The 19,062-nt window shown below is 39.7% G+C and overlaps 1 protein-coding gene across 1 annotated transcript in view; it reads left to right on the top strand.

Moving 5' to 3' along the window:
• TBX15 (T-box transcription factor 15) overlaps window positions 1–19,062 on the top strand; it is an 85,763-nt gene that overhangs the window by 44,415 nt on the left and 22,286 nt on the right. The window contains exons 3-6 of the mRNA XM_032214359.1: window positions 6,544–6,645; window positions 9,322–9,493; window positions 10,760–10,927; window positions 14,180–14,244. Of these exons, the coding sequence (XP_032070250.1) occupies window positions 6,544–6,645; window positions 9,322–9,493; window positions 10,760–10,927; window positions 14,180–14,244 (507 nt within the window). The remainder of the gene's footprint in view (window positions 1–6,543; window positions 6,646–9,321; window positions 9,494–10,759; window positions 10,928–14,179; window positions 14,245–19,062) is intronic.

Genomic DNA, 19,062 nt, shown 5'->3' with positions numbered 1-19,062 from the left:
GGTTGTACTAGAACAGTGGTCTCCAACCTTGGCAACTTTAAGACCTGTGGACTTCAACTCCCAGAACTCTGGGAGTTGAAGTCCACAAGTCTTAAAGTTACCAAGGTTGGAGACCACTGTACTAGAAGACCCCTGAGGTCTCTTCCAATGCTATCATTCTGTGTTCTATATTCTACTTATGGTACAATTGTTTTAAAAAACAATTCTGTGCCAAATTCTCACTGGTACTTATCTGGGAAAAATAGACATTTTTCCCCCCTCTGGAAACCCTCCCCTCATTAAAAAAACAAGTCATCCATTAGATTTGATGTTCTCAACAGGTAACTTGGGAGCTGCTAGAGGTTTTGTGGTTGCGGCTCATAGTTCCTTGGAGGTATTTATAAAGGAAGATTAACCTGTTAAATATTTCCAAAATGACATAGTGAGCTTTTGGTTCTTAATATCGAGTTGAGCACAGTTTTTAGTAGTAAATATGGTTCTTTGAAAAGGGATATGTTTAGGCTGATTCCAAAATAAAAAGGGAAGAAAAAAGGGGACACAACCAGCTTTGAAGAGTACCTATTATGACATTTATTTCTTTGAGCAGCTCAAAATCATTGGTTCCCTGTTTGTCATAGATAAAATTCTTTATTGATATTGGTTCTTTCAGAACAGGATTTTCATCCTGTAAACTCTCTTCACTGTTACATCCCTCATTGCTTTTTTTTTTTTTAATCTAGCAGGCCCCAAAGTACTTAGAGCCCTCATATTCATTGGGGGATAAATGTTCTATTCTAGATACCTGAATCTCAACAGCAGAAGTTGGGAGAGTGAGGGGAGATCATCTTTTTAAAAAACCCTCTTCATTTTAATTCTGTTCAAATCAGTGATGGCTTTCAAAATTTTTAGAACCTATACTGTAGGTGTGGCCTGTTTTGTGAGAGTGGCTTGACAGTCATGTGACTGGCTGGGAGTGGTTTGGCAGTCATGTGACTGGCTGGGCATGGCCAACTTGTAAAATGTGGTGTAACTCTTGCTTAGCAACCAAAATTTTGGGCTCAATTGTGGTCATGAGTTCTCTTTCTTCCCTTTTTTATTTCTTGCCTTCCTTCCTTCCTCTTTCTTTCTCTTTCTTTCTCTCTTTCCTTCCCTCCTTCCTTCCTTTCTTGTCTCTCTCTCTACCTTCCTATTTCTTTCTCTTTACTTCTTTCTCTTTCTCTCTCTTTCTTTCTCTCTCTCTCTCTTACTCTTTCTTTCTTTCCAAAGGGACACAATAGGTGGATCTAACTAGATGTTATGCACCATAAAATATATGGCACCTTACAAAGCTGGCCCGCCAACTGAGCAACAGACACTTCACTGCTGTGAAAAAAGTATTCCTTGTATTTACATAATATTCCACCTTTTATAGGCTTTATAAACATATTTATTTCCATAAGAGAAGAGAGAGATCAGCTGGCAGAAGTGGGCTGCATTATTAATCTGAGGGGACAGCCAGCTTTACCTTTCCTTTTCATCCAAAGCTGGTGAAATAGTGGTTATTCTGAACTGGTGACAGAAAGGGATGAAGTGAGGGGCCAATATTTTTGTCTCTTGTATCCACGCATTATAAAGGCATTATTGCAAGTACCTTATTTGTCTGGATAAAAAGAACAGCTTGAGAGGAATAGACATTTCATCAACTCAGGTACCCTATCAGGTTTAATACCGTTTGGGCAGAGATAGCTAGGTAGATAGGTAGGTAGGTAAATAGAGATAGATAATGATAGATAGATAGATAGATAGATAGATAGATAGATAGATAGATAGATAGATAGATAGATAGATAGATATAGAGGAGGGAGGGAGGGAGGAAGTTCCATCTTCTGAATCCATTTTCCAGCATGGGAAATATTCTTCGAAATTTTGTAATGAATCCAGATGGATCCAAAAATACCTTTGATATTTATAGGGTGGACACCATTCACAATCTTTAATATGTCAACATTATAGAAAAATTAGTTGTTATAGTCCGTCATCTTATATCCAGAAAGGATCCTGAGATCAATTATATTTCCCCAAAGAGTCTATCCTTCCTTCTCTCCCCGGCTCTCTCTCACACACATCTGGTCTGGGCACATAGACAGTGGCGGTGGTGGTACAGCTTGCTTTAGCTCTCTGCCATCCCAGAACTGTGCTGCACCGGGAAGTTCTGCACGGATGCGCCCCGCAGCAGCGGTGGTGGTTGCGGTGGGGGGAGAGCTTGCCTTGGCTCTCTGCCATCCTAGAACTGTGCTGCGCTGGGGAGTTCTCCTGCATGGATGCGCCTGACAGCAGCAGCTGTAGCAGCGCCGGCAGAGCACACCATACCTTCGGGGGCCCATTCTCCCAGCTGAATTAACTGCAATAGGCACTCCTGGCGGCGGAGTGCTCAACAGCAGTAAGACCCAGAGCCCATTCCTTCAAGCAGTGGTCCCTTCAAGCAGGACCTGAATTGGCCACGGGGCAGGCAGGGGGCCTCTGACAACCTCCCACCCTGGCAGCTGCCACATCACATTGCAGGCGCCCAGGGCAGCCTTGATCTCCGCCTTCCTGCTGCCTCCAGCCCCCGGCTCTACTGGGCAGCCGCTCCTTCATGTCCCATTGCAGTTGGCTTTCTCCTGGAGATCCTTCCTGGCTGGGAGAGACCTTCTGCCCCCAGCTGGCAAAACAGACATTTTCACAATGATGGCTGAAGCACAATCCTGGGCAGTCAGTTCCGTCTCCCCCTTCCCCAAGCATGTCCTGTTGCTGCTGGAGTTGCTTTTGTTGAATCCAACGCAGCAGCAGGACTCTTGCCATTGCTGAGAGAATTGCTGGCAGCCACTTCTTGCCATCGCCATCATGCCAGATTCAGCAAAAGCGGCTCTAGCAGCAATGGGACATGCTTGGGGAAGGGAGAGCCGGAACTGACTGCCTGGGATTGTGGCTTCCGTCACCGCTGTGAAAATATCTGTTTTGCCAGCTGGGAGGCTGGCAAAGAAATCTCAATTTCCCCATTGCCATCAAATGGTCCGTGTCCTCCCCATACAGATTGATCCTGCAGGAGGGAAGGAAAGAAGCTGGTGTTGGGGTAGAACCTTCCCTCCCCCTCCAGAGAGCCCATGCCAGGACACAGGAGGCAAGCTGGTTTGAATGTGGGCAAGTGGGTGGTATGGGGCCGACACCTCCTTCACTCATTCAGGCAGGTGGAGAAAGGAAGGAGGTGCATGATAAAGCACCTCTGCCACTAAGGGTGAAGGGGAGCACCTCAGCTATCACGCACCTCCTTTCTTTCTCTGCCTACCCGAACAAGCGAAGGAGGCACTATTGCCCACCTGCATGTGTTCAACCAGCCCACCTCCTCTCTCCCCACACGGGCGCTCTGAAGGGGAAGGGAAGGTGTCTCCCTTACCTTGTGGCACAGTTCCGGGACGGCTGGATATTCTTTTTTTCACCAGTACAGGGATGTAGCCTTGAGCCCTGTCTTCCTGCCCCACGCAATCTCCCCGCCATCCCACTGACCTGAGGACACTCCTGGCTGCAGTTGGCATCCTCCTAGCGATCCTTCTTGACTGCGCCCCAGAGCAGTCACATGGCAGCAGTGCGTGGGATGCTGACTTACCCAGGGCTCACCTGGACACACAGAGAGGAAGGATTGGCAGGAGAAATCCAACTGCTGCCAGCAATAGGGCACAAAGGAGCAGCTGCCCAGCAGTTGCTACGTCCCATTGCAGGTGCTCAGGGTGTCCTCTATGTCCCATCTCCCTGCTGCCTCCAGCCCCATGCAACCTCCCCACCAACCCACTGACCATGGAACACTCTTCTGGACGGCCTTTCCCTCGCATCTAGTTGCCAGCTGCAGCCACCAGAGCATTCACATGGCAGTGGTCCATGGGCTGCTGACCATCCCAGGGCCTGCCTGGTTGCTTCTGGAGGGGGTAGGAAGATGGACAGCATTCCCCCCCCCACCTCCCCAGCCGCCTGCAGCCTCAGAGCCTTGACTGGGCAGGCAAAGGAAGTGGGTGGGTGGGGCAAGCATGGTGTGGATGGCCCGAGTGAGCGAGTGGTGACCAGGAAGGCAGGGGGAGCAAGTAGTGGGGGGCAGGCCAGGGGAGGGGCCGTTCCAGTACGGGGCCTCCGGAAGCCCCAGTATGGGAAGGCATGCTAAATTTCACCAACCGGTATGCCCGTACTGGTGCGTACTGGCTGAAATCCACCCCTGGTTCAAATGCATTATAAGCATACACCGCACTGTTGGGTAGGAAAAAGAACCTATTCTTTTTGACATAATGAAGGCTATTGGAGGAGGGAATAACTGCAAGCATCATCAGATTACACAACACAGATAGAGTAGTGTGCAGTTGTGTGCTGAAATAAAGGTAAACTCAGCATGACACTATTTTCTTACCCATTTCACATATCACATATCACATTGATATTTTTGTTTCAAGTCAAATGAAATTATTAAGGGCACATGTACATAATCTTTCTTTACCCACAGGGTTGTCAGTAATGAATCAAATCAAACGATTAAATGTGATCTCAGAGTTTCTAGGATGAAGGCATTTGAACAAAATAATAAAAGGTGCCCTGTAATATACTGACTAAAATTGCAAATGAGCTAAGATGGAGGGGATGTATGCAGGGGAGCAGGCAAACCTTAGGAGTAAAACTAAAATTGGAGGGAGCTTGTGAAACCACAAGGCTTGAAAATACATTCATTTCTTCCTTGCATCCTGCAGGAGAAATAGTCACAAAATGAAAATGGGTGGTGAAAATTAACACCATTTATATATTTATTGGGTTTTGGCTGTGAGAACAGTCACATCATTTGGGTGCAATTTGGCTCATTCTTCTATCATTGAGGTATTGGTTGGGGGAAGAGGAATTGCTTATGTCATGTAAAATGACACTGACCACACAGAAAGAACGTAAGATTATCACAGGTTTGCTGAGCAAGCATAATGCTTCAGGCTTTAGTTGGCCTTTGCAAGATATGACATAAAGTCAGCATCTTTCTTATGTTCATTCCCCTGTTATTCAGCAGTAAAATGCAGAAGACAGTTCCATCTGCCATAGCTGTCAGCCACTCATTATTCCTCCTGCAGGCTAACAGTGAAAAGACTGTAGCTGACCATTTTTGAAAACTATCTTCATTGCAAATTATTATTTAATGCAAAATATTATGTGATTAGATAGATGATACAAATGATGTACATCACCTCAGCTGTCAGCATGGCTTCAGAAACATTGTTATTTGGAAGCAAACTCTGCAGTATAATTTTATGTATTGCCTCTGAAGTCCACTGAATGAGGCCTGGAGGACTAATGTTTTAAAAAAGAGAATTGTTACTCTGAGAGGGAAAAATGCATCTCTTTTTTCACATTCCTTTTCTTGTAAGAAAACCACACATGAAGCTGACAAGGGATTTAAGATAATTGCAGAAACCTAGTTATCAAAACAGTGCGTATGCACAATAGTGACCTCAGAGACCAATGTTTTTAGAACAGCTAGAAAACAAGACAACTGCATCTTTTTGATAAAACAAGGCAGATATTTGTTTATCACTCATACCTGATGGACAGAGCATTTGTGAGAGAGAAAAGAGTGAGATAATACCTTAAAACAGTACATTGATGGACATTAACAGCAATTAATGCAAACAATTGCTATATTGTAACTATTTTTTCAAGTTGAAGGGTACACATGATTTTACATAGAATAAAATACCCAGGGCTATACTTCAAACAATAGTTTGGACCAAGAAGCAAAAAAAAAATGTTTTAATTTAATTTTTATGTATATTTAAATAAGAATACTGTAACTTAATTAATGATTAATTATCATGTTGATAATTCTAGCCTTAGGACTTCAAATTTTCCAAGATGTACAAATATCAAAGTGAGACCATGTCTTAGGCATCAAATGGTTCCATCTTCGATTGTCAAACCTGTTTAAAATATGGGTGGTCAAACAAGCAGTTTTGGCTGAGGCTACTCTGAGTTTAGATATTACGATAAGGCCATCAGATGTGGGCTTCATACCCCCCAAAAAGGAAAAAAAAAGAAAGTAATTAAAGATGGAAGGGCAGAATAAAGAAAAAGCCAAAATATCAATTAATAGGTAATATATTAAATATACTGTGTGAATAAACAAATTGAATCATTCTGTGGCATTGGCTTGCCACATTCTTCTAAGATGTACAGAAAAAACATGAAATCTTATATGCATACTTCTGTCTCTATTCCAAAATCGTGATTCTGACCCAAAACCTTGGAATTTGTACAACTATAGTACAAAACAAGGGACAAGATGCAGCAATGAGACCAATATATAGTTGTTTCACTTAATACATTCCATGAATTACTTACTTACTTGCGTATGTATATATGTATGTATGTATGTATGTATACATACATTTATTTATTTGCTGCCCATTTCAATTCAAATTGACTCTGGACAGCTTACAAGATAACTTCGTAATTTTGGGACATTTTGGTCTCAGCAAAGGGAGCTCTTACTGCAATCATATTTCTTTACTCATCCCTCCCTCTTTTTTGCAGGAGAATGTTTCCTGCAATGAGAGTGAAGATTACAGGATTGGACCCTCACCAGCAGTACTACATAGCCATGGACATTGTACCTGTGGATAACAAGAGATACAGGTAAAGATCAAGTTAGCTGGGAAATGTTTAGAAGTTAGAACAAAAATTTCCAAAATTCATAATAAGACAGTGTCTTATTTCAGATCTTTTTCATGGATACGATGTTCATCTGCCTGAGAAATTATCTTTTTCCTGAATGTTGGACCAAAATGGTCATTGATGGTTAACATAAAAATAGCTACCTAAGCATAAGGATATGCCTTATAATATCTGCTAAACATATTTTATTATTCACCATAACAATAAGAACATTGATATTTTCTAAAGCTAGTCTTAAAAAATAAGGCAATATAAACATTTGGAGAAAAGGAGTAAAAAAAAGCAGATTAAAAATTATAATGAACATCTTTTTAAAAAAAGAGGAGTAGGGTCTTCTTAGGGTATTGCGTAAAAACAGGATGGAACAACTGATGACCTCCTTTTACCTCGGTGAGAGCCGAGGTGGCGCAGTGGGTAGAGTGCAGTACTGCAGGCCACTTCAGCTGACTGCTATCTGCAGTTCAGCGGTTCAAATCTCACCGGCTCAGGGTTGACTCAGCCTTCCATCCTTCCGAGGTGGGTAAAATGAGGACCCAGACTGTGGGGGCAATATGCTGACTCTGTAAACCGCTTAGAGAGGGCTGAAAGCCCTATGAAGCGGTATATAAGTCTAACTGCTATTGCTATTTACTGGTCCACAATAGAAAGCATCTTCACTTACTGCATCACAGTATGGCATGCTGGTTTGACAGCTGCAGATAGAAAAACATTACAGAGGATGGTGAGCACAGCACAAACCATCATGGGCTGGCCCCTGACACCACTAGATGAGATCGCTATGGCTTGTTGCCTTAGAAGATTGAGGACTCACACCCTGGTCAGCACTTCTTTACCCTCCTACCATTGGGAAAGAGATATAGAAGCATAGCCAGCTGGGCTGAAGAACAGTTTTTATCCGCCGGCTATCAGACTCCTGAATGCGAAGTACTATCATAACTATGTAGTACGATGGACATGCAGGGCAGACACAATGTGTAACATGTTCACACTGTTGTAATGGGACTGGGTGTTTATTAATATGATGAATTGGGTTTGGGATATTTTTTTTGTCTTCGCTGTGAGTTGTATTGTGTTGGGGTTGTGTGCACTGAGGGAGCTCAACCAATCTCATTGTACATATGTTGTTCACTGACAATAAAGAATCATTATTATTATTAGTAGGATTAGGGGCAAGCAAGGCAGTGCTGAGCCCATTTGCTAGAAAGACTTTGGAGAAAGAATGGGGAAACAATCCAGAGAGACATGTCAAACATGGCATACTTCTTATTCATAACCAGGAAGGATATAGTATTTGATCAGTCACTGAGCTTATCAGCTGGAAAGGTGACATCTTGAATTCAAGTGATGCACGACAGGGTGAGTTACTTGTCCCAGCTTCTGCCAATCTAGCAGTTTGAAAGCATGCAAATGCGAGTAGATAAATAGGCACTACTTTGATGGGAAGGTAACAGCATTCCGTGTGCCTCGGTGTATAGTCATGACCATGGAAGCATCTTTAGAAAATGCTGGTTTCCTTGGCTAAGACGTAGAAATGAGCACTTCCCCCTAAAATTGCACTTGACTGTACAGGGGAAATGTTCACCTTTTACCTTTATGAATTGAATGGTTTTAGATCTTTCAAGCTGTTTCCTACCTGCTCAACTTTCTTGTTTGGTCCAAAAAGCACTACAGAATGTATCATCTGAAGTATGAAATGAAAATATAAGCTTAGATTAAAAACTGTTTGAGAAGAAATACAATAAGGTAAAATACAAATCTACCATACTTCTTAATAACAACAAAACGAATGTTATGTCAGGAGCCCCAGTGAAGCAATTTTCATAGGAATCTGACTTCTTAAAATAAGTAAACATATAGTGTACATGTATATGGCTTTTATCTTTCTTTCTCTGTGATTACAAATTCATCTACAAAAAAGTATTATATATTGAACAAGGATTTTATTTCCTAGTTGTGGCTCTAGAGCCCTTAATGGATCTTTGCCTGATTCAGATCATTAGAGTTTGTTCCTTTGTTCCAGTCCATCTGGGTTTCACTCAGCTTCCTCAGACATCTCCCTTGACAGAGTATAAGTATACTTAGCTTATGTATTCAGCTATGCTAACTTGGTAGTTTGGGCAGGAGGTAATATGAATATTGTGCCCTTGGCATTTACTGAATGCAGTGATCACAAGAAATATAGCAGCAAGTGTCATTATAAAAAAGTTTAGAGAAGAAACAGAGAAGAAACAAGAGAAGAAATCATTAATTTCCACAATTTAAACTGAGAAACACAAACACCTGGATTGCAGAGGAAAATAGAATTGTCTGCAAACAATGAAATATTTCCTAGTGTGTCTAAAGATTTTCATCTGGTATTAGTAGGGTTAACCAATTAACCTGCCCAATTGTGCAAAGTTTTTAGGAGATAGTAATAGGAAAAGAGGATTAATAGAGAGGCAGAAGTGAAGAAGTATTTCCAGGTATTACCTGAGTCCCATTACAAACAAACAGAGGATATTGTTTCCTTCCTGTGCAAATAATCTGACATCTTGAATGCTGTTTGATGGGTGACAAGGAAATAAAATAAAATAAGGGAAGGGGGGATTTGCTCTTTAAGTAATACAGCTTTCTCCCTCCCATCTTTACTTCTCCCAGGTATGTGTATCACAGCTCCAAGTGGATGGTAGCGGGAAATGCTGACTCTCCTGTGCCTCCGAGGGTCTATATTCACCCTGACTCACTGGCATCTGGAGACACCTGGATGCGGCAAGTTGTCAGTTTTGATAAACTCAAACTGACCAACAATGAGCTAGATGATCAAGGCCATGTAAGTCCCAAAGGGTTGCATTCAATTTTCAGTAGATGTCCACTTAGCTTTGCCCTTTCTAGCTCTCAGTATTGCCTGTTTCACTCGTCTTCATTCTCCAAACAGTATCTGTTCACAACATTAGTGCCACTTTCTTACCTCTCTTGAGGTATTCCCCTCTTCCACTCTGTTGTATGTATACATTTATGCATGCAGAGAACCAATTTGGTGTAGTGGTTAACAGTCTAGGCTAGAAATTGGGAGACTATGTGTTCACAGTAGGCACAAAATGAGCTGGGTGACTTTGGGCCAGTTACTTTCTCTCAACCCTAGGAAGTAGGCAAAGATGAACTCTCTCTGAAATCTTGCTAAGAAAACTACAGGGACTTCTCCAGGCAATTGCCAAGAGTCCACTGATCTGAAGGCATGTACAAATACACATAAAGTATTTCCTTATCTAGTTAGCTAGTTTATTTGATTATTTATCAAATGTATTTATTTATTTATCCATCAAATAATGTGTAGCACACACATTATCTTATGAATGTGGCATACAATGCAACAAAACAATTTAATTAATCTTAAAAACCACTTCTATTAAAAACGTAATCAAAACCATGGGAGAGTAGATTCAAGGTCTTGCATACAATATAACCATTTCAGGGGCTCCCCAGTTCCATGGGATCCCCAAGCCTGGCAACAAAACCAAGTTTTAAGGGATTAAAGGAACATCAATCCTCCTTGATGGGGATGATGTTCCTCAGGGTGAGTGCCTGGCCAAGAAGGCTCTCCTTCTGGGTCCCATCATCTAGAACAGGGGTCTCCAACCTTGGCAACTTTAAGACTTGTGGACTTCAACACCCAGAGTTCCTCAGCCAGCAAAGCTTGGCTTTGAAGTCCACAAGTCTTAAAGTTGCCAAGGTTGGAGACCCCTGACCTAGAACAGTAGACAGGACCTGTAATATGCCGCTCATGTAAGAGCTGAGGAATAGTTAGGTATAACTGGGGGTGGGGTCCCTCAAAAACCCTCTACAGAGATTCTCTTCATAAAACTATCTCTATCGTGAATATGCTGATATTGTCAGCCCAAATTTGATAGCAGCCTCATCCCATCCCTTCCTGCAATGAACTCTTCAAAAAGTAGAGCTCCAAATTTTGCTCTCCCTGGATCAGTAATCTATGATTTGATGTGTCCTTCTTAGTTATTGATTTCCAAATCTTAGTGCCAATCTTTGTTTTGAAAATAATGCATTCAAATGATTCTCTTTTCTTGCTTTTTTTAAAAAGATAATCTTGCATTCAATGCATAAGTATCAGCCACGCATCCATGTTATTTGCAAAGACTTCAGCAGTGACTTGTCTCCCACAAAACCAGTCCCCACAGGTGATGGGGTGAAAACCTTCCATTTTCCAGAGACCGTCTTTACCACAGTTACCGCTTATCAAAATCAGCAGGTAATCAAAAATGAACCATGCAAGCTTTTTCCTGTCACAGCACTAGTTTTGATCCTACATTTGGAGCAAGAATGTGTGCTCTTTGACACCTTTTTATTTAAGTGATTTTTATTTTTTTATTATCATTATTGTTTTTAATGCTTTTATTGGAAATGGCTGTCTTTGTCCGTAATTTAAAAAAAAAAGATTGATCAGCGATCTTAAAATGAGCTAGAAAATGCATAGTATTCATGAACAGAATCTTTCTCAAAAATATGCTCATCTTTTAAAATCAAAAAGTAGATCTGTACTATGTTTGCCCTATATTCTGACCCAGCTCCCTCTCTTCTGTATCTAGTTGACAAATAACATTCCTCTGAGGACCAGAGATATTTGTGGGATGTTAAGACCATCCTAACCAGGATTGGAAAAAGGCATCTCTTCATTTATCCTAGTCTTACAGCTTGGGTGGTTAACAAGTTTTGCAACAGCGTAGTATTCATTCTGAGTTTACAACTTCATGAGTTTGAATCAGATTACAGGTTTACTTAAGATTAGATTGTAAAGAAACAAAAGGGAATCAGGCAAAACCAACAAGAGAAAATGGTGAGAGGGAGATCAGTAACTGATCCTGAAGCCATTTCGGTATTACGTCTACTCCAGTGGTGGGATTCAAACTTTTTTTAGTATTGGTTCTCCAGAACTGGTCAGAACCTGCTGACCCCTGGTCTACTCATCACTGGAATGTGGAAACAGATTGCAGACATGTAAATGGACATATTCCCATCGGCTATAAAAGTTCCTGGGAGGGTAAACTCAAGGCCGTCTCACAGATTAAATAAACATGGACACAACTGATTTCCCAATTTATGTTCTGAAAAAACATAAAATCGAGTGATAAACTTTAACTTTTTCTCCTTTTTTCCTATAAAATCGAAGTCAGATTTGTATATTTGACGATGCACAATGTAAATAAAGTTAATAGAAGCCAAGTTGAGCATTATTATTTATATTTCAACAGTTTCAGATGGGAAAGTATGACTTTAGGTGGCATAAATCTGTTCTATAATTCAGATCGCACTGTTGAATAGCTGAAACATGTTCAGATCATGATATTTTTAAGACCTTCAGGTTGCTAGCACAGTAACATTCCTTTCACATATGAAACAAAGTATTAGTAAGGAAAGGTTACTTACTTTCTAGAAGGTTAAGTTTACTTAGGACTTAATTTCAATTAGGACTTAATATCACATACTGTAACTTAAATTTTATGTTTGTTCTGGTAGGGCATGATAAACAGATGTATATCATGGGGAGTAGGGGAGAACTCGTCTCACCCTGGAATCTGGCTGAGCTGGATGTGTTTAGGATGTCACTTGCTTAGTTTTTTGACTCCTGGAAACCTGTCTGCTTGCAACTGCATTTCACTTTGGCTGATGTGGTTTAATATCAGATGGTATTATCAAACAATATCAATCAAACCTTAGTTTTTGACTTTTGATAGCATCTTCCATGAACCTACTAATGAGTTTGGGAAATGGATATATAAATTATGATTCATGGATGAAGAAATACATAAACAATTTGCTTTAAATTGGAAAGAGGAAAAATAGTAAGTATAGTTCCATTGCAATAGATCAGTAGACTGGTGATCTAAAATTATAATATAGGATGACATATTGAAAGAAAAGGCAGGTGGGAAGAATTCACTGTATTCCCGAGGCTGCATTCCTCAGAGGAACAAAATTTGTTATAAATCAGAACCATTGGACAATTACAAGATCACTGTCAAAGTTCCAACTGACGAACCCAACCAAGTCAGCACTCCGAGTTGTACATTTTTTCTCAAAGAACTGTTTTATTGAGTATATCATTTTGGCACACATGAAAGCAAAACCAACTCTAACAATTTTCCGCGGTTTTAGTATAATTAAAGAATAGATAACTCCCTCCCTCATTGTCACAGGATACATTGTCCAATTAGGTGTTCTGGCATCCCCTTGGCAACTCCTTCCAGTCTCTGTCCAGCACCTGTTGAGATGACCTTGGTTCCAATGGGATGATTTGTTGTTATTGCCTGATCTGACATTCCAACCTTTCCCCCGCCCCCTCCCATACTGTGTGGCAAGTTGAGAAACGGAAAGATGGCTGCTGCAAGTCTGATCGGTTTCGAAGTTGATGATTACCTGTAAATATGGAAACTCATTTCTTTGGAAGAACTCCAGATAATCTTGATCTAAATATCAAATATCTGTCTGTCCGTCCATCCATCTTAAATACTGAATGGCTTTTGCAGAATATAAAGAAAATATTTTTTACAATTTATAACTTCCATGGATATTGAGATCACTACATTGGATAAGAGATTGCAGGGTTGAGAACTACAAAGGATTGCAATTGTCTGAGGAGCTTGCCCTGAGCTATGGAATGAATCTCTTGTATTGCAAATAGAGCACTAAAAACCCATTGGTTATGTTCTGAAGCATTAGTTGACAGCAGAGACAATATGTTTTTAATTTACTTAGAAAACATGTTTAACTTCATTTTGGCAAGGCAAGAAAGCAGTTTGAATGCAGTCTTGCATGCTTGGATAACAATAAAAATGTCTAAGAATGGAATGAATATATTTTCATATCATTCAGAATGGAACAATATAGTTCATATCATTTTAGTAACATTCTGAGTTAATCTCTCCACCCCGCCCCCCATCATGAGTTTCTTGCATTAAAGGAACCAAAGAAAGGTTATGGGTCATGTGGGTTAGCCCTGCTGTCTGTCACACCCAGATGTATTGACCTTTGCCTCCTGCACTTTTGATTCACTTGGAAAACATCTGTGTATATGTATTAACAAATCATCTGCACTAGAGAGTTTATATCTTTCTTCACGATGTGACTGAGCTCCAGTTTAAATACATGGATGACTTGTAAATTTTTCAACTGTCAAGAAATGCAAAATCACAGATGCTCATTTGGGAGATGAAATTTATTTTAACATTCCATCTGAAACTGCATTTGTTATTCATATAGCAGTGTAGTTACTGTATACATAGTATTGTTCAAAGTCCCTGCCCTAGAAGTTGGTGCTAGATTTCATAAATAAAGAAACAGTAAAAGGGGAAAGTAAGGAGCAAGCGGAGTTCCATAAAATCAGATAGCTTGGAGATAAGGTTGAATAAATTAATTGTTTCATTGGCAATGCAATAAGAAAGGAAAGTTTACAATGATGAATAAGATATTCACTATGGAATCTGAATCATTTTCTGTCCCCCAGATTACCAGGTTGAAAATTGACCGAAATCCATTTGCAAAAGGGTTCAGGGATTCTGGAAGAAACAGGTAAGAAAATTCATTCAAGTCTTCCCTTCTTAGCATGCCAATTTCTTCTAGGTCAGTGGATGGAAGAGATGATATCTCCTGCTATGGGCAGAGGATTGGACTAGAAGACCTCAAATGTTTCTTCCAACCCCATGATTCCACCTCCATGCACAATGTACAGAAAGTGAAAATGCTTTGCAACCAACACTTATGGCAACATGTTTGCTTTGGAGTTCATACCTCTTTCAGTGAAACTTTTCTCAAGGCAGCTTAGAAGCAATGACATAGTAAATCCAGAATCCTATAGGGACAGACACAGTCAGCAACTTTATGCTTTATGATTTGTGCATGAGTTATTCAATTTTTTCACCACTGTGTGGTAGCATGGTGGTTAGAATGAAGCACTGCAGTTCAATCCTGACTGGCTCAAGATTGACTTAGCCTTCCAACCTCTGTGGTCAGTAAAACGAAGACCTAGATTGTTGGGGGAAATATGCTGACATTTCTGAACTGCTGTAATGCTGTGAAGCACTATGGAGTGGTATATAAGTCTAAGTGCTAAGAGCTATTGTAGTGAGAACAACAGTGCTATTATAACCAGGTTCCACTGGAAAGGTAAACCAAAATTTCCTGCTTTAGAGTTCTGCTTCTATGCAATATTTAACCAAGCAAGGTGTATTTAATATCTGTAAAAAATTGTATTAAATCTATTGATGGTAAATTTAATGTAATGCTTAAAATGGTATCCTGCTATTTGCAAAGCTGTTTCCTCAGAGTTCAATATAGTTATCATTTGTGACTGGAATTAATCTTTGGTAATACATCTTTTGTAAATATTAATGTAAGTTTTGCTCTCTAGCCAAATATAAAGTCAGGTAGATTTGTATGGGTTGGCTGCACTGCTAACCAATTCCCAGTCATACACTTCTAAAGAACTAATACAGCAAACCTCATTGCATTTTTTAAAAAAAGAAATCAGCATGAATGTTTTCATATTTTGAAATACATTGCCTTAATTCACCTGAACCTATGCTGGGAATCAATAAACTGCATCTAAACCTTGTTCTGCCTCTCACTTTACCTGCTTTAACCCTCTCAGGCACCTTTTTAAATTAAAGTCTGTCTTGCCTCTTAAAAGTTGAAGAGGTTATTTGCCATTATTCTGAATTGAGGATATTAAAACAAAGGAAGGGTTAATTTCATTATTTGTGCAAATTCAGAGGTTACTGGCTAAATTCAGGCTTCGCTGAATGAAATCCCCAGAAGGTCTTCATGTATTACATTTGGACATTTTCCTACAAATTCTAGGAATCATGGTAACTTGTGGCTCATTCATTTTAGAAAGGATCAGCAACTGAAACGGAATGCTTTGCTGATACAAAACTAAACTGAAATATTGAAGATTTTAAGATTATCAAAGAGAGTAAATGGAGCCAGGTCCCAGACATGAAGCATTTAAATGATTTGGGCTCTGTGAGGAACAAGTACCAAAATGGTGCTGGAGGAGTGGCTTATCCAAGGCTGTAACTCTTCAGGGTTTCCCAAAATAATCAGATGCTGTCTGCAGCAATGCCCAGGCACTTAGATGCTGACTATTAAGAAGTTCCAATGATAATATCCTAAGCCTGCTAATCAGACACTCCTTGATTTACAACAATTGGGACTGGAATTTTGATGGCTAAGTAATATGGTCATTAAGCAAGTCATCCTGTGATTGAACATGATTTTACGACCATTTTTATCATTGTCATTAAGCAAGCCACATGGTTGTTAAGTGGATCTGGCTTCTCTAACTGACTTTGTTTGTCAGTAGTTGGCTGGGAAGGTTGCAAATTGTGATCATGTGGCAGCAAGATGCTGCAACTGTTGTAAATGTGATCCAGTTGCCATGTGTACAAATTACATGACCAGGGGGTGGTGCAAAGTTGTAAATTTGAAGTTGTTTTATCTGAGGCCATTATAAGTTTGAAACATTGTTGAATAAATGGTCATAAGTTGAAGATATTCTCAGGAGACAAACTACAATTACAGAATTTTTTAAAGAATGAAGGGTGAATGTTTGCAAATCAACAGATTTAAGCATATAGTATAGCAGTGTTTCCCAAACTTTTGACATATGTGTACCCCTTCTATAATTTTCGTAACGCTGAGTACCCCTCATAAAAAACATATGCTTTAATAAAAATCAAAATATATTTCTTTTTTCTTTTTTTGGTACATACGCAAAATAAACGAAAGTTATATTATAAAGAACATTTATTTGATTCAATGAGAAGGATGAAATTGTTCATGTTGAAATGACAGATCATCATAATTTGGTTCCCTGGTTGTTAATTTTAATCTGAGATGCGGTTCCACGTCCAATAGTCTCTTCCTTTTTTTCGACTTAATGTCTACAAATGCAGAAAAAGCAACTTTGCATAAATATGAAGTTGGAAAAGGCAAGATGTATTTCAGTGGATATTTCCACGTGATCCCCACCAAACTCCGGTGCAACGCGTACCCCCACCAAACTCTTCCCGTACCCCTGGAGGTACACGTACCACACTTTGGGAAACACTGTAGTATAGCTTTGTCCAGGATATGCCACTGTTCTCTTTTCTTTCAGTTGCCACCATTTTATGGCTGGCCATTTGTAAAATCACCAAAAGTCTAGGTTTTTATTCTCTATTCTTCTCCTAATTGCAAAATTTCTACCAATACAGAAGTATTTACATACATATGTTCAGGACTCACAGTTGGAAGTTGCCACAAGGAAGTTCCACCATTTTATTTATTTTTCATTAAAAGTAAGAGTTTGTGGCTAGGAAACAGCAGTCAGGAGAGGCATTAAAGAAGAGCAGCTGCTCTTAACTTAAAAATGACCCATAAAAATGCTTTTGACTCCATAGAGGGAACCAAGGATCACAAAGATGAAAAACAATAGTGATAACTTACTACGCTCTTATCTTCCATTACCAATTTTTGTTCCTTTTAAATCTCTCTCTCTTTCTCTGGTCATGCTTTCTGAGTGTGAAATAGGAGTAGCCTGTATCAAAAAGAGAATGCATTTTCCTTTTCTTTTTTTTTTTCATCAACCTTTTCTATTTAGTAATCTGTTTTTCTTCCTTTGCTGAAAGGGAGTTGAGGTCTGTTTGCTCTCCGTGTGTGGTTTTATTTTTTTAATTAGCTAAGTGTAGCATTTGTAAGGTGTGTAATAGGCATTCCTGACATGTTTGTTCATGTAGTCCACTTATCCCATACAATCCTGTTAAATTGAATACTTCCCCCAAGGATTGGAATAGGCTGAGGCTTCCAACTCCTTTTAGGGCAGGGGTCACCAACTTTTCAGATTTCAGGGACCACTAAATTAATAATTTTAAATCTCGCAGACCACTAATATATTTTTTTTAAAAAGTATTTAATGCAATATAAAAATGCAAATAATTTTTCTGTGGACCATCAAAATTTTCTCATGGACCACCAGTGAGTCCGTGGACCACTGGTAGGTGACCACTGTTTTAGGGCACTGAAAGGTGTTTTTTTACATTGAGTTTTCAATGCTTTTAAAATGTTTTTACTGCTTTCATTGTGAGTTATGGTATATAAAGTGGGTGGCCGAATAGGTTTCTAAAATAAATAAAACTTGTTAGTATAAAATATTTAGATACATAAATCAATTTAAAAAGAAATAAGAAGTGTATGATTGTGCATAGGAGCAAGGAAAAGACCTAATGTAATTTAGTCCTAGACTTGGTAGTTGGGCTTTGTATTTCTTCTCTGGCCATCAGAGAAGGCAAGTCCGTCTCCCAGAGTTGCAATATTACATCCTGTCCTTTCTAAACAATTAATGTACAGATCAGGAATTGCCTAATGTTAAAGAATGCTAGGTAACAGAATGATTTTTATTCATTTTCTTATTTTCAATTTCTACCATATTTATCCAAATACTCCAGGAGGTATATAGCATTAAAAAATGAAGCACAATGATTAAAATTGATGCAACTAAATCAAAATCCAAACCAAAATCCATCCTTAAAATAATTAAAACTTTGGTGAAAGACACACATTACTGTCCTCTTCCTAAATTCTGGGACAATTGGAGCCAAATGTGTATATTTTTTTCTCACATAGCAACAGCAAAACTTCCAACAACAGAGTCTTCTTCTCAGGACCATCTCTAACTGAGTAATTAGGTTGGTTCAGGTAATTAACTCATAAGCCATTAAGGGCTTTAAAGTCAAAACTAGAACCTTACGCAGTACCTAGTATAATCTATTCCAACTATTAGGAGTCAGTTTAATTTTTTTAGAGCAGGCACCATGTGATTTCTGATTTTGGCTGCCATATTTTAAAGGTAAAGATTCCCCTCACACATATGTGCTAGTTGTTCCAGACTCTAGCGGAGCAGTGCTCATCTCTGTTTCAAAGCTGAAGAGCCAGCACTGTCCAAAGACATCTCTGTGATCATGTGGCTGGCATGACTAAACGCCGAAGGTGCACGGAATGCTGTTACCTTCCCACCAAAGGTGGTTCCTATTTTTCTACTTCCATTTCTACATGCTTACGAACTGCTAGGTTGGCAGAAGCTGGGACAATTAATAGGAGCTCACTCTGCTACACGGCACTAGTGATTTGAACTGCTGAAATGCCGACTTTTCTGATTGACAAGCTCAGTGTCTTAGCCACTGAGCCACCACCATATTTTACACCACCTCAATTTGTGGACATTTTTCAAGAAAAGCCCCAGAAAAGATGCACTACAGCATTTGCGTTATAAGCCAAGGGACAGCTAACCACTAAGTCCAGTCTACTTTGGAAAGTGCTGTAGTTGCTACACTAGCTGTAATTGTTCTCATT

This window comes from Thamnophis elegans, chromosome 3 (genome assembly GCF_009769535.1).
Source record: "Thamnophis elegans isolate rThaEle1 chromosome 3, rThaEle1.pri, whole genome shotgun sequence".
Lineage (NCBI taxonomy): Eukaryota > Metazoa > Chordata > Lepidosauria > Squamata > Colubridae > Thamnophis > Thamnophis elegans.
Note: the sequence above shows the minus strand (reverse complement) of the source record. Positions and strands in the feature narration are given on the sequence as shown.